The 12,234-nt window shown below is 39.6% G+C and overlaps 1 protein-coding gene across 1 annotated transcript in view; it reads left to right on the forward strand.

Annotated features, from left to right (window-relative positions):
* Ophn1 (oligophrenin 1) overlaps positions 1-12,234 on the forward strand; it is a 297,092-nt gene that overhangs the window by 163,017 nt on the left and 121,841 nt on the right. The window contains exons 12-15 of the mRNA XM_074062757.1: positions 3,117-3,195; positions 5,429-5,462; positions 5,979-6,041; positions 7,068-7,142. Coding sequence (XP_073918858.1) covers positions 3,117-3,195; positions 5,429-5,462; positions 5,979-6,041; positions 7,068-7,142 — 251 coding nt within the window. The remainder of the gene's footprint in view (positions 1-3,116; positions 3,196-5,428; positions 5,463-5,978; positions 6,042-7,067; positions 7,143-12,234) is intronic.

Here is a 12,234-nt window from a genome sequence, read left to right on the forward strand (position 1 = left end):
TTTTGTTGTGTCCATGATTTTAGTTACCATATATTGTGTGCTTTAAAAAACATTCCATTATTTAATCCCTCAAGCCCATTTTACAGGTGAGACTGAGACCCAAATAAATTTAACTGTAACCAAAGTCACAGAGTAAGTGGCAAGGCTGAGCTGTAGGTCTCTAAAGTCGATGCCCTTGGTTATTTTGTTCCACTGTCTACCGTAAGCGGAATAAACATGCCGTGAAAGACACATTAAATGTACTAGTGAGCAGGTGCTGGCTCACCTCTCGGCATGAAAGCTTTCTGATGTCTGTGGAGTTCTACTTTCCTAGCTACTCAATCTGATACAATGAAGAGACTCAGGCTTCCCAGCAGGCATCACACTCCTGTACTTCTGTTCCCTAGAGCACAGAGCAAAGGGCTCTGAGTCCTTTTCTTTTTTTATTTCCGGAAGTGAGAGTAACATTTAAAAAAATTAGTTTTCCTACCAGTACTTAAATCATAGGCTTCTAGCACATCAGAGTTTGAAAGGGTCTTAATAATAACAACAGCAAGCCAGGTCCTTTTCTCAGCCCTGTAAGTGTCTGATTTCCTTTGGTCCTCACTACAGTCTAATGAGGTAGGGACTGCTGTTATCCTCAGTTCATAAAAAGAAGACAGCAGCCCAACAGTAGCTGGGTTGCCCAGCTACTAAATGGTAGAGCCAGGCATTTGAATTTCCAAGGCCATGCTCTTAACCATTGCACTCTACTGCTGATGTGCCTTTTGGCTCCAGATGTGTGAGGAGGGAGGCTTTAGGGAGGGCAAATGACTTGTCTAAGGCCATAAAGGTAATTGGTGTAGAAGCCTGGACTAGAGGTTAGTGCTTTTTTTACTCTGTCATCCTGTCGTTAATAAAATTGTTTTTTGAATTTTGACTTTCTGTAGCACCCAAGAATCTCCAAATGCTTCCAGAGTAATCATTTATCTTTTTCAGCCTCTTTGTAATGTCAAGAAAGGACACACAGCAGCTCTTCCTAGCTAAGGAAGCTGAGTTCCAGGGTGGGTTTCATAGCGTATCTGGTCTGCAGTGTTTGCTTTTATGTCTGGTGTTCATTTACTTGTTCTCTTTTCTTTTGGCTTGGAGATTTAGCTGGGTAGCCATCTTTATAAAGATCACTAGATTTTCTAGCCCCATATGGTATATCCCAAAGGATAAGTGTTTCTTAGAGAAAGGTAAACTCAAAAGAATCTGGTGTCTAGAGCCAAGTCCTGGTTTTCTGTTGATTATGTCTTAAAGGTCATTTGGCTTTCTGTATAAATGGTGTTTTCATGAGGCAGGAGATGGAACAGGAATCCCATGAGAGCAGCACTGGAAAGGACTTCTCACCTTGTGTGTTCCACCACCCTTACAGATAAGGAAATAGACATCCACAGAGGCCCAGTAACTTATCCAGGGTCTCTGAACTCTTGTCATTGCTCTGACAATTCTGTGACTATTGAGAGAGGTCTCATCTTATCATAGAAGGAGTGTGAGGAACAAGATTTAATACTGATGCAGAGAATGCAAAGAGACAGAATTTTTGGCTTGGTTGTGAAGGTGTAATAAGATCATACATTGTATACCAACTTGAGATATCTCTGTGTATAGATAGTGTCTTAGTCCCTTTGTGCTGCTATAATAAAATACCCAAGTCTGGGTAATATATTAAAAAAAACCACATTTATTTTGTACAGTTGTAGAAGTCCAAGATCAAAGTGTGTAGCAGTTTTGGTATCTGGTCAGGGCCTAGTCTTTGCTTCTAAGATAATGCCTTGTTTCTGTATCCTCCAGAGAGAACAACTACCTTGTTCTCACACACAAGAAGGGGTGGAAGTGAATGAACCTACTCCTTCAAATCTTTTTTAAGGTCTCTAATCCCATCCATGAGGGCTTCATCCCCATGACTTGTTTACCTCCTAAAGACCATCTTCTTTCACTGTGCGAGTTTGGGGGGATGTTCAGACCATAGCGGGCAGCCATCTGCCGTGCAGAAGAAGCATCATAGAATAGTGGTTAAGAGTATGGCTGCTGGGCCACACTTTCAGAAATCAAATCATTTCTCTACCACTTAGTAGCTGTGTGACCTTGGGTAGCCTGTCTGTGTTTCAGTTTTCCCTTCTATTAAGTAGAAATGATTACTGTAGTAACTGTTTCATAGGCTTGTTGGATGATTAAATGAGTTAATACATGTAATAGTGCTTAGAACCTGGCACCTAGTGAGAGGTCAACAAATATCAGTTGTTGTTATTACTCATTCAATTGCTTGTCAGCCAAAAGGCCTCCTCCCTGTGGCTTCAGTCTGCATCTTGCTGAATTCTTTCCAGCTGGAAATACTTCTTGGCCATCCTAGGTGGTAAAAGGAGCAAAGCCATTTTTCATGACAGATGAATGTCCCTGTGATGCACATGTTCACCCCTAGAGTCCAGACTCAGTGGCTGCCTTCTAAAGGCAGAGTGGCAGAGAAGGCCTCAGTTTGGCTCAGGTACAATGTAAAACCATGTGCATTATGGTGAGGTATCTTGACATCTGCCTTCCTATTTCTTTGCCTGACTGTGGCATGGGACCACAGATACCATCTCCTCCAAGTTACTGCTCTCTAAATTACCCAGTATTGGGGCGATGTAATTAATGTACAATATAAGTCTAATTGGAATTGTCACTAAGAACCCCCCTCGTATAATGAATATATCCTAATAAAAAATTATAAAAGTAATAAATTGCTCATTATTGTCCTAGATAAAAGAGATTTTGAAAACTTAGAATGTTGTAGGTCTTCTTCCTAATCCACTCAGTGGAATAGCTCCTAGGGAAGAGAGGGATCCTAATCATAAGACTGCATTCTTGCCAGGTGCCAGTGGCTCACGCCTGCAATCCTAGCTACTCAGGAGGCAGAGATCAGGGGGATTGTGGTTCAAAGCCAGCCCGGGCAAACAGTTCACAAGACCTTATCTTGAAAATACCCTTCACAAAGAAGGGCTGGTGGAGTGGCTCAAGGTGAAGGCCCTTAATTCAAGCCCCAGTACCGCAAAACAAAGCAAAACAAAACAACAAAAAAACAAGATTCCATTCTTTCAGATGAAATTTCTGCTTTCAGCTTGCCATTTTTTCCTCAGGCCAGGAACCATCACTCTGCAGGCACTTTCAGAAGCTAATAGAAGGCTATGGATGGAAGCCATGGATGGGAAAGAACCTGTAAGTTACCTCAGACACTGGGGAGAAGCTGGCAGCACAGGCCAGTGTATGAGTGCCCTCTAGTGGTTATCTGTGGGTCAGACAATGAAATGGTCACAGATTGTTCAGATTCAAAATATTAAGAGCTGTAAAGAATTGTCACTTTTACATCTCTTACTTAGTGAGGCAACTTGAGTTCCAGAGAGGGTGAAGGACTTGTGACGTCTTTAGAGAAGGCATCAAAGCTCCTTGCTCCAATGTTAGGCTATACCCACAAGATCTTAAGAAACAAAAGCAAGTCTTTTTTTCAGATTATAAAATTAATATTTCTTCATATAGAAGAATGGAAAATAATTGTTATGAAACTTATTAAGCTTTTATTCAAAATTATTTTTCTTCCCCCTCTTACACTCTGAGTTTAGCTTATTCTCTGTCAGGGTTCAGCTGGGGGAAGAGATGGAGTTGCTGTCCTGTATCCCAAGATACTCCTTTGAAAATGCTGTTATGCAGATGCACCTGCGATTCCTTAAAAGAGTTAGCAATTGTTCTAGAGAGACAATATGATCAGTCAGAAATCATTAAAGATCATTCTCTCTTCGGTATCTTTTTAACAGGTTTCTTTTAATGGCATATGACATAACACAGCTTCCCCTACTGAAAACACAGAAGACTGGAATTGGGTCCTACTTCTGCCATTAAATGAGTGTGGCTATAGGAAGTCATCTCACTTCTCTGCCACTTCGTTTTCTTCTCCCCAGTAAAATGGCTTTAGTATTTTCAGATACACCTACCTCACAGATTGCTTTAAAAAGTCAAGTGAAAGCTACTCTGTAAATATTAATGTGCTATTTTTGTTCTGAATGCTCCTCCCTGATTGAAGGACAGGAGCTGAGCTACTGAGATTGATCAGTATTTGAATACTGTTACCTCCTTGCTTTTTTCAAGTCAAAAACTAGCCAAGAGAGAAAATGCATTGTAGGTTTTTCTTTCCTTGTGTCTGTCCTCAGTGCCCTGGGGGGAATAAAGAGGAGTAACCAGCTCCCAGATTGTATTTGTGGCAACCAGGCAGGTAGCAGTTGAGAATTGTTGTGAAAGACTGCCATCCAGACAGTAGGCCAGGACCCGTCTTTCCTCTGGTCACCTCCTCTTATATGCCTGTGACAGTTCTAGGAGGATGCCAGGAGGTTCAGCAAGGCATTTTTCTCTCCATTCCCTTTCCTGCACGTGCTCTCCCTTTAGGTTTTTCAAGATTGAAGGATGCAGATATGGCGAATGATGCTGGAATAAGGGCCTACTGAATATGGAGCCTCACCACCAATCATGGCAGACTTTGCACAAAACTCTTGTTTATAAAAGTGCCAGTGAAGGTTGGCCAGTGCAGAAATATACTTTCCTGAAATTTCCATGGCATATATACATATGCACAAAGCTTTCTTTTAAAGCAGAGGATGTGTGAAAGCAGACTAACAGATGGCATATAGAGGGCATATTCTTGCAGCCTCACGCTGCTAGTGTTGTTGCTGCTTTATTAAACACTCCAATCCACTGATATTACACATTATGTGTGAGCTGTTGCATGTCAAGGAAGATCAGGGTTTGAAGGAATAGTTCAAATCTTGATCACTTTAGTGATAGAAAATTTGACACCTAGAGAATGGAAAGGGCATGCCCAAGATTTCCTAATGAGATAGAGGTGGAGCCCACTCTAGACTTTAAGAGACAAGAATCTCCCTTCTGGTCTCTTAAATAGCTATCACAATGCATACTTCAAGACACTGAAATCTTGGGAAATGTATAGATTTCTTTCAGATGGATTCTTGCCTTTCCAAAGAGAAATATCCATTAGCTAGTCTTTGGGGTGGGGGGATTGGTGTTGCCAACATTTACATTTTACCATTAATACCCACTACCCAGGTGTCCATGAGAAAACCACTTCTTTTTTTCTTGCATTCATGCTCCATGAGAAAAATGCTCCAAACTTTACATAAGTAAACATCTAAGATGGATTTGCCACAGCTTTACCTATAACGAACTATGTGAAATTTAGCAGGATTTTCAGGGATTGTGAAATTGTTTTGTAAGGACCTGGGCTGGTTCTGTCTCATCCACTTTTTCTCATTCTTACAGCCCTAGAGCCTAGAGTCTCTAATGATTTTGATGGCCTATCTGGGGAAGCAGACTTAATACTATTTGTCCTACTTATCTCTAGTGATTCACAACAGCCATGGCTCTTTCTGTTTCTCTTCTTTTGTAGATCTATCACAGCCCCATAACGAAACAGGAAGAAAGTGAGTCATTCAAATTTCTGCACTACTGACATTAAAAACTGCAGGCTGTCCCAGGGCTAGTAAATGCTGTCATGGGTGATATGTACTATGGATGTGAGTCTGTATATGGATGCCTCTGTTTGAATGAAATTCAGCTCTCTTTTTTAAAAATCATCTGCTGATCGAACTAAGGAAGTCACTTCATCATAGCTTAGGATGGTAGTAGTGATATGGAGGAATACATTGCCTTCTTGTTCTAGGCATGATAGCAATGATTTGCTTTTCCAAGTTACATTTCATATTTGATGCTGCTCATGCAGACATAATGTGAAGGGCAAAATGAAAGCATTTTGTGTTAGAAGAGTTAAAATCCTAATTCTTCCCTGAATGAAAGGATCTTTCAATGTAAGGGTGATTGGAAATGAGCAACTAGACCATTAGTTCTCTCACTGCAGTCCCCTAGTGTAGCCATTGAATGTTTGGTAGGGAATGCTTGTTGCCAAAGGATCTAACTTTGCTTTCCTTCGCTTAAAACAGTGGAGCTGAATGAAGTGGGGTTCAAGTTTGTTAGGAAGTGCATCAATATCGTTGAGACCAAAGGTAAGATCCAAACCATAGCTTTGATGTTGTATTCTGATTTTATCCTCGGGTACTTTCTCTAAAGTAGCATTGGTATCATCTATTGGTTAGGGTCCAATTTTGGAATTGTCACTGTTTATAAACCTTGTGCATTGGACACGATTTGTAAAGTTTCAGCAAATTATAAACCAGTAGTATCCAAGCATATTTGGATCCTTTGTGGTTTCAAGCTTTTAAAGAGAAAGAACTTCAAATGGTCTATAATATTCTGAAGTAATACCCAGTGATCCTCAGTGTTTTGATAGTTCAGCCCCAGATAACCAAGAGTTCAATTTCTGTTACATATTTGTTTAAAAATTGATGGGGCAGGTGAGGGTGTGGCTTAAGTGGTAGAGCACCTTCCTGTCAAGTACAGAGCCCTGAGTTCAAACCCTACTATCACACACATACACACACACACACCCACACCCAAGGATGGGGGCAAAATTCAACTCAGCTACACTTATAGTCAGCATGTGTCCTAGTTGGCAGTAGTATATCCCCTCTGAGAACACATGTGGCTGTGGTATACGTGCCAAGCTTCTTTTTACTTTGAAATGTTACATTAGTCTTTCTCCATGCAGGAAATAGCCTTTTGTTCCATATCTGCCATACTCCAGATCTCTCCCCTTTTATATCACAACTCAAAGGGTAATATATCCTCCTTTTTCAATTAAGCACAAACTCTTTGCAGCATGGCAGCACCATTTTCAGCTGTCTGTGGCCACCCACCTAAGCACATGCTTCTGTTTATGATGGAGCGTGTTCTCTTCTGTTCAGATTAATGGGAGCCTGGTACAATCTAAATGAGAGTGTGGATGGTTATAGAGACATGCTCCTGGACTGTTCCTCTGTTACATGAAGAATGGAGAAGTGGAGAACTGGAAGAGCGGAGGGTAGTCCCTTTCTGTCTGAACGGACTCTAGTGTACAAGTACTTCCTTTTCTACCCTGGGGAAAATGAAAGCTCTAACTATCTGAACAAACTAACCTGATATTCTTTCCTTAGGGATCAAGACAGAAGGATTGTACCGCACCGTGGGTAGCAATATTCAGGTCCAGAAGCTGCTGAATGCCTTTTTTGGTAACAATTTTACATTCATAATTCTTATTTGGAGTGGTTTTTGTGTTAGAAACAAGTGTGATTGGAAAAGAGACATTGTTAAGGAAGATTGTAGAATGTTTTTGAGTGGAGGTCTTGCTGTTTGCCCAAGCTGTTCTCAAACTCAGGAGCTCAAGTGGTCTTCCTGATTTAGCCTTCCAAGTAGCTGGGACTTAAGGGCACCATCACTCCCAACCTGTAGAATATTGTAAAAATATTTTTGAAGGTAAAATGCATAATACTTTGCCCACACTGAGTCGGAGGAAATCTTGCCTTAAAGAAATTGCTTTCACCTCTCCTTCTTCTCCCCTGTCGTTCCATTCACTCCTCCATCCCACTGCAGCCTGGCTTATACCTCTGCTTCTCTACTGGACTTGCTGTGGCCACACTTAGCAGGTATCTGCTTATTAAATCCAGTGAGCACTCTTCAGTCTCTGTCTTCCTTCATCATCTCATTGACCACTCTGTCTCCTTTTTGAAAACTTTCTCCTTACTTGACTTTGATGTATAACAATCTCCTTTTTCTTGTAACATCTTGTACTTTTTCTTTGTCAGTGACTCTTACTGGGTCTTTTTCTTTTTTCTTTTTTTAAAAAAAAGCAATCTTGTCTGGGTACTTCCCAGAGTTCTATCTTAGCTCCCTCCCTTTTACTTCTTTCTCTTTATGTTCTTCTAGTCATTGGTTTTTGTACTGGCTTTGTGACACATTTTCCTTTTTGAAAGTATATGTCTAATTATCTTTATTATTGGATGCTGGGTGTCATAACTTAATAAACGTCTTGTTTTCATTGACTTCTTTGAAAGAACATTGAAGTTTTGCTTTGTAGGCAGTTTTTTGTGGATTAGTTTGATTCATTCAGGCTTTTTTTTAAAGCTTTGTTAGGTTAGACATAAAGTTTCTTTTACTGACTAGTTTTTAGTAAGGCCTGACTTAGCTCTTCATGTTTACTGATTAGAACACAAACATCTCCCAGTTCTGTGTAAGTTCTGGGAATTGTTCAGCTTAAAGTTCCTGGCATTTTGCTGCCCAGTCCATTTTGCTTTACCCTAGGCTTATTATTCACTCATGCCTTTGTATTCAGCAATGGAGTCAAGCAGACCCTTGGGGAGGTTTTGTGAGTTTGTCCTTTATATAGCTCCTTCTTCTCTGGTACTCTGCTCTGGAAAGTTTAGCTGTATCAGCCTGCTGGAACTTTGATCTTTGATCTTCAGTTGAGTAAGACTTCGATGCTCAGTCTGAGTTCTTACTCCCTCTGCTACCATGAAGAAAGTGCTTTCAGATAGCAAGCTGTGGAGATAATAAGGGTTATCTTACTTGTTCCCCTTTTGTCAGAGTCTCATGTTTAATGACTGCAAATATTGCTTTGTATATATTGTCCAGTTTGCTAATTGTTACAGTAGGAGGACAAGTCTGGCACCAGTTGCTGTACCGTGGAAGTCCCTCTGTGGTTTTTACTAATACCTGTATTCTGACAGTTCCCCCAAATCTATCCAGACATCATCTCATGAGTTCTATACAAATTTTTCATGTTCCCCACTGTATTTGTGCTTTTCAACTTGATTTTGTTCATCAGATTGATATCTATATGGCATACCATCGTAATCATATCTATATTGCATACTGAGGGGGATGAGCATGACTGAGGCAGCAGGTCCTAAAGGCTGAGTGGGTCAATACTGGAATCTCTGCCATATGCTCTCCACCTACATCTGCCATATCCAAAATTAAGCTGATTGTTTTTCTCTCCTTGCAAGCCTGCTTTTCGTCCTTTTGTGACTGGTGAAGTATCTGGTAAGCGTTGTTTTCACAAAGTGTCAGAGGCATTGCGTGTGGAAAGCTGCAGTTTGGATAAAGTGCCTATTTTTTCTTTCATTTTTATTAACATATATTCATTGTACACATTGTGCCAATTCCCCATAGCTATACATTATACATTGGTTAGATTTAAGTGCCTATTTTAAAAAACATTTTTATTAGTATGTATTAGTTGTACAGGGGATTTTCATTATGACATTTCCATAAATGCTTACAATGTACCTGGTTAGGTTCACTTCCTCCATCATGTGAAGTGCATATATTTGGTCTTTTCTGTGATGCATGGCTTATCCCCCACAACCCTGCAGGCATGACAGCCAACCCTGTTAGCATTTGCAGATGCTACAGTCCCCAGTAATGCAGGTATGGTGACTTTGCATTACAGATTGCATCTTCAGTAGCCTGTTTTCCTTGATAATGTTTTCCTTGATAATGTTACACTCTTGACTTTTCAGACTTCACATTGCCTTATTTCTGGGCCATTTATAATGCAGCACACTAGCAAAATGACACCTTTTCATGTGCTAAATAGATGACAGTGTGACCCAGGGTATTGAGTTTGTGAAAAATTGCTGAACTCAGTTCAGCTGTTTAGAATTCTGTTTCTGTTACTGCTACACTGCCTACCTGATGTATCATAAACTAGAAGAAAATGTCATGCCAGGAATTCTGATTGTTTTTTGTTCCTTTATTGTTGTGCTGGGTGGGGGTACATTATGGAATTTACAAAAGTTCTCACAGCGTATCAAACATATCGTACTTGAATTCAACCCCTCCACCATTCTCCTTTATCCTCCCCTCAATTCCTGGAATGGTTTCAACAGGTATCATTTTTGCATTTACATACATGTGTACACATTTTTTGTACTGTGTTCACCCTCCTACCCTCTTTCCCTACCACCTTCCCCTTCCCTGGTACCAGCCCACTCCCTACTGATTGTTTTATAGAGGGTCTTTAATAGGATTGAAATTATACACCTAAATTGCACATAATAGTGCAGTTTGATTTGGATGTCAAGGAAAGTGACAGGATTGGCATCTCATCCATTCAACACCATTCTCCAAATATTGACACACATAGACACACATAGAAATATTTGAAATGTAGTCTAGAAAGTTCTGGATATAAATAGAATAAAAGACAGAGCCAGGTATGTAGTAAATGAATGTAATCCAAGCACTTGGGAGATGGAGGCAGGAAGATGGCAAGTTCTAGGCTAGCCTAGACCAATACAAAAAACAATTAATGCCAGTGTTAATTTCCTTACTTTTATATTAAACTGCTAACTTTGGATCCCTGCCCCAAATCTAAAAAATTCTATACCTAGTGATATAAAATTCATTTCTTTCAGCAAATATTTGAATACCTACCAAGGGTAAGGCATTATGCTTGGGGCTGTGGATCACACATTTCCCACCTTCGCAGTGTTTATAGTCTACTCAGCTGTCCCAGTGTCTAAGTAAGGTCTCCTTCCTTCTAAGTTTCTTTTCTGTTATGTCTTCCAGGGTCCTCAGGGATCCTCAGAGTTGTCTTGCTTCTTTCCTTCCTTTCCTGATCTATTCTCACCATGAGGGGCTTGCTGCCTCGGCTGCATGTGGCCCACCATGATTTACCCAGGACAAAGAGCATTTCATTTTCTTTTACATGTGTACCATCCTGTCCTCTCTTCTTTCTTTCTCATGTTGTATGCCATTCAAAAGGACACTTCCAGCTATTTTTTTAAAAAACTCTTAACAACCCACAGACTTCTTTCCCTATGACATCTCCTGTAACATACAACTGTGGGCCTTTTTTCTGCTGTTTACTACAGGCTTTCCTTCTTCTCTTACCTGGAAATTGCTCTTTTGGCAAATAAAGTATAGCACAGACCACAAAGAGGACACATTCCCAATCAATAACTACTTTTAGTCAGTCTGTCGTGCAGTTAGTGACATTCCTTGCTTATCTGAGATTTTTACATGTTGCCCTATGTTCATAGATTCTACAAACTGTGTTAATCTAATCATCTCGGGGACAGTTTGGTACCTCATCCAAGAGTTATGCTTTTCTATCCTTTATCAAGCCACAGCCTTCTTACTAATGAGAATGCCTACTGTTTCCAATATAATCTTGATAATTGTACTGTTCTAATATTTCACACTGGCTGGAGCAGAGGGGTGGGATGGAACATGGAGAGCAGTGAGACTGGATGTATAAGGAGGGGCCTTCCATGAAGTTGAGCTGGGCTGGGAAACCATAGGCAGAAAAGAGTTGTTCTCACCACTTACCATGCCAGAGCTCTACTGATCAAAACAGAAGAGGACTTGTCATACAGAGTAAGGAAACAAATCACTGCTGTGATGTTGCATTGTTATTTTCATTTCCTGTTTGGGTATTTAAATTTCTCATTTCACCATTATGCTATTAGAAGAAAATAAATTTCCTTTTCATAAACCAAATGGAATACCTAATATAATCATATATAGACAAATAAAGTAGAAATGTGCACATAGGAATGATAATATGTTTTTCTGTCTCTGTACTGAATGTAAATTACTCAGCCTTGGAAGATACCTTTAGCATTAAACTCTGGATAATAGATAAGAAGCATATTGAATAGAAACACCTTCAAATTATATGAGATTTTTGTGTGAAGGAGAAATACAAAGTACCCTTGTAAATAAAGGCAAAAGATATCATATGTCAGGAACTGTAGAACTTCATAATTAATTTTTAAAGGACTTAAGATCTTAAGATCTTTAACTTTCAATATATATTGAAAAACTTTTTCTTCTAAAGCCAGATCCCTGTATATGGGTGTATATGTATGCATATATTTCCTAAAGAAATTTTATACAGATTCAATCAATAGGTTAATCACAACTATACTTACTGCCCTAGATACATTGATTATTCTTGGGTCATACTTGCTTTGAATTAACACTACTAGAGGTTGAAGTAATTATCAAAAGATATTTAATGTTCCCCTTTTAAAATTATTTCTATTTTTATATGGAGTTAAAAAATTTAGAAATGAAGTTTGTGATATGAACATTCTTCCTTTTCTATTGTTTTTTCACAGTCTGAACAACTGATATGGAATTCATGTTTGGTGCCCAGCTGATTATGTCACTCTTTCCTGGAACTTGTCAATGTGTAAAAAGTAGGCAGGAATTTTCATCTTGGTGGTAATTTAAACTTAGAAAAAGTAAAATCCAGTTGTTGACATAAAAGAGCGACAATCCCAGTACCCCATCCACTCTGCTGCAGGATTTCTG

This window comes from Castor canadensis, chromosome X (assembly GCF_047511655.1).
Source record: "Castor canadensis chromosome X, mCasCan1.hap1v2, whole genome shotgun sequence".
Classification (NCBI taxonomy): domain Eukaryota; kingdom Metazoa; phylum Chordata; class Mammalia; order Rodentia; family Castoridae; genus Castor; species Castor canadensis.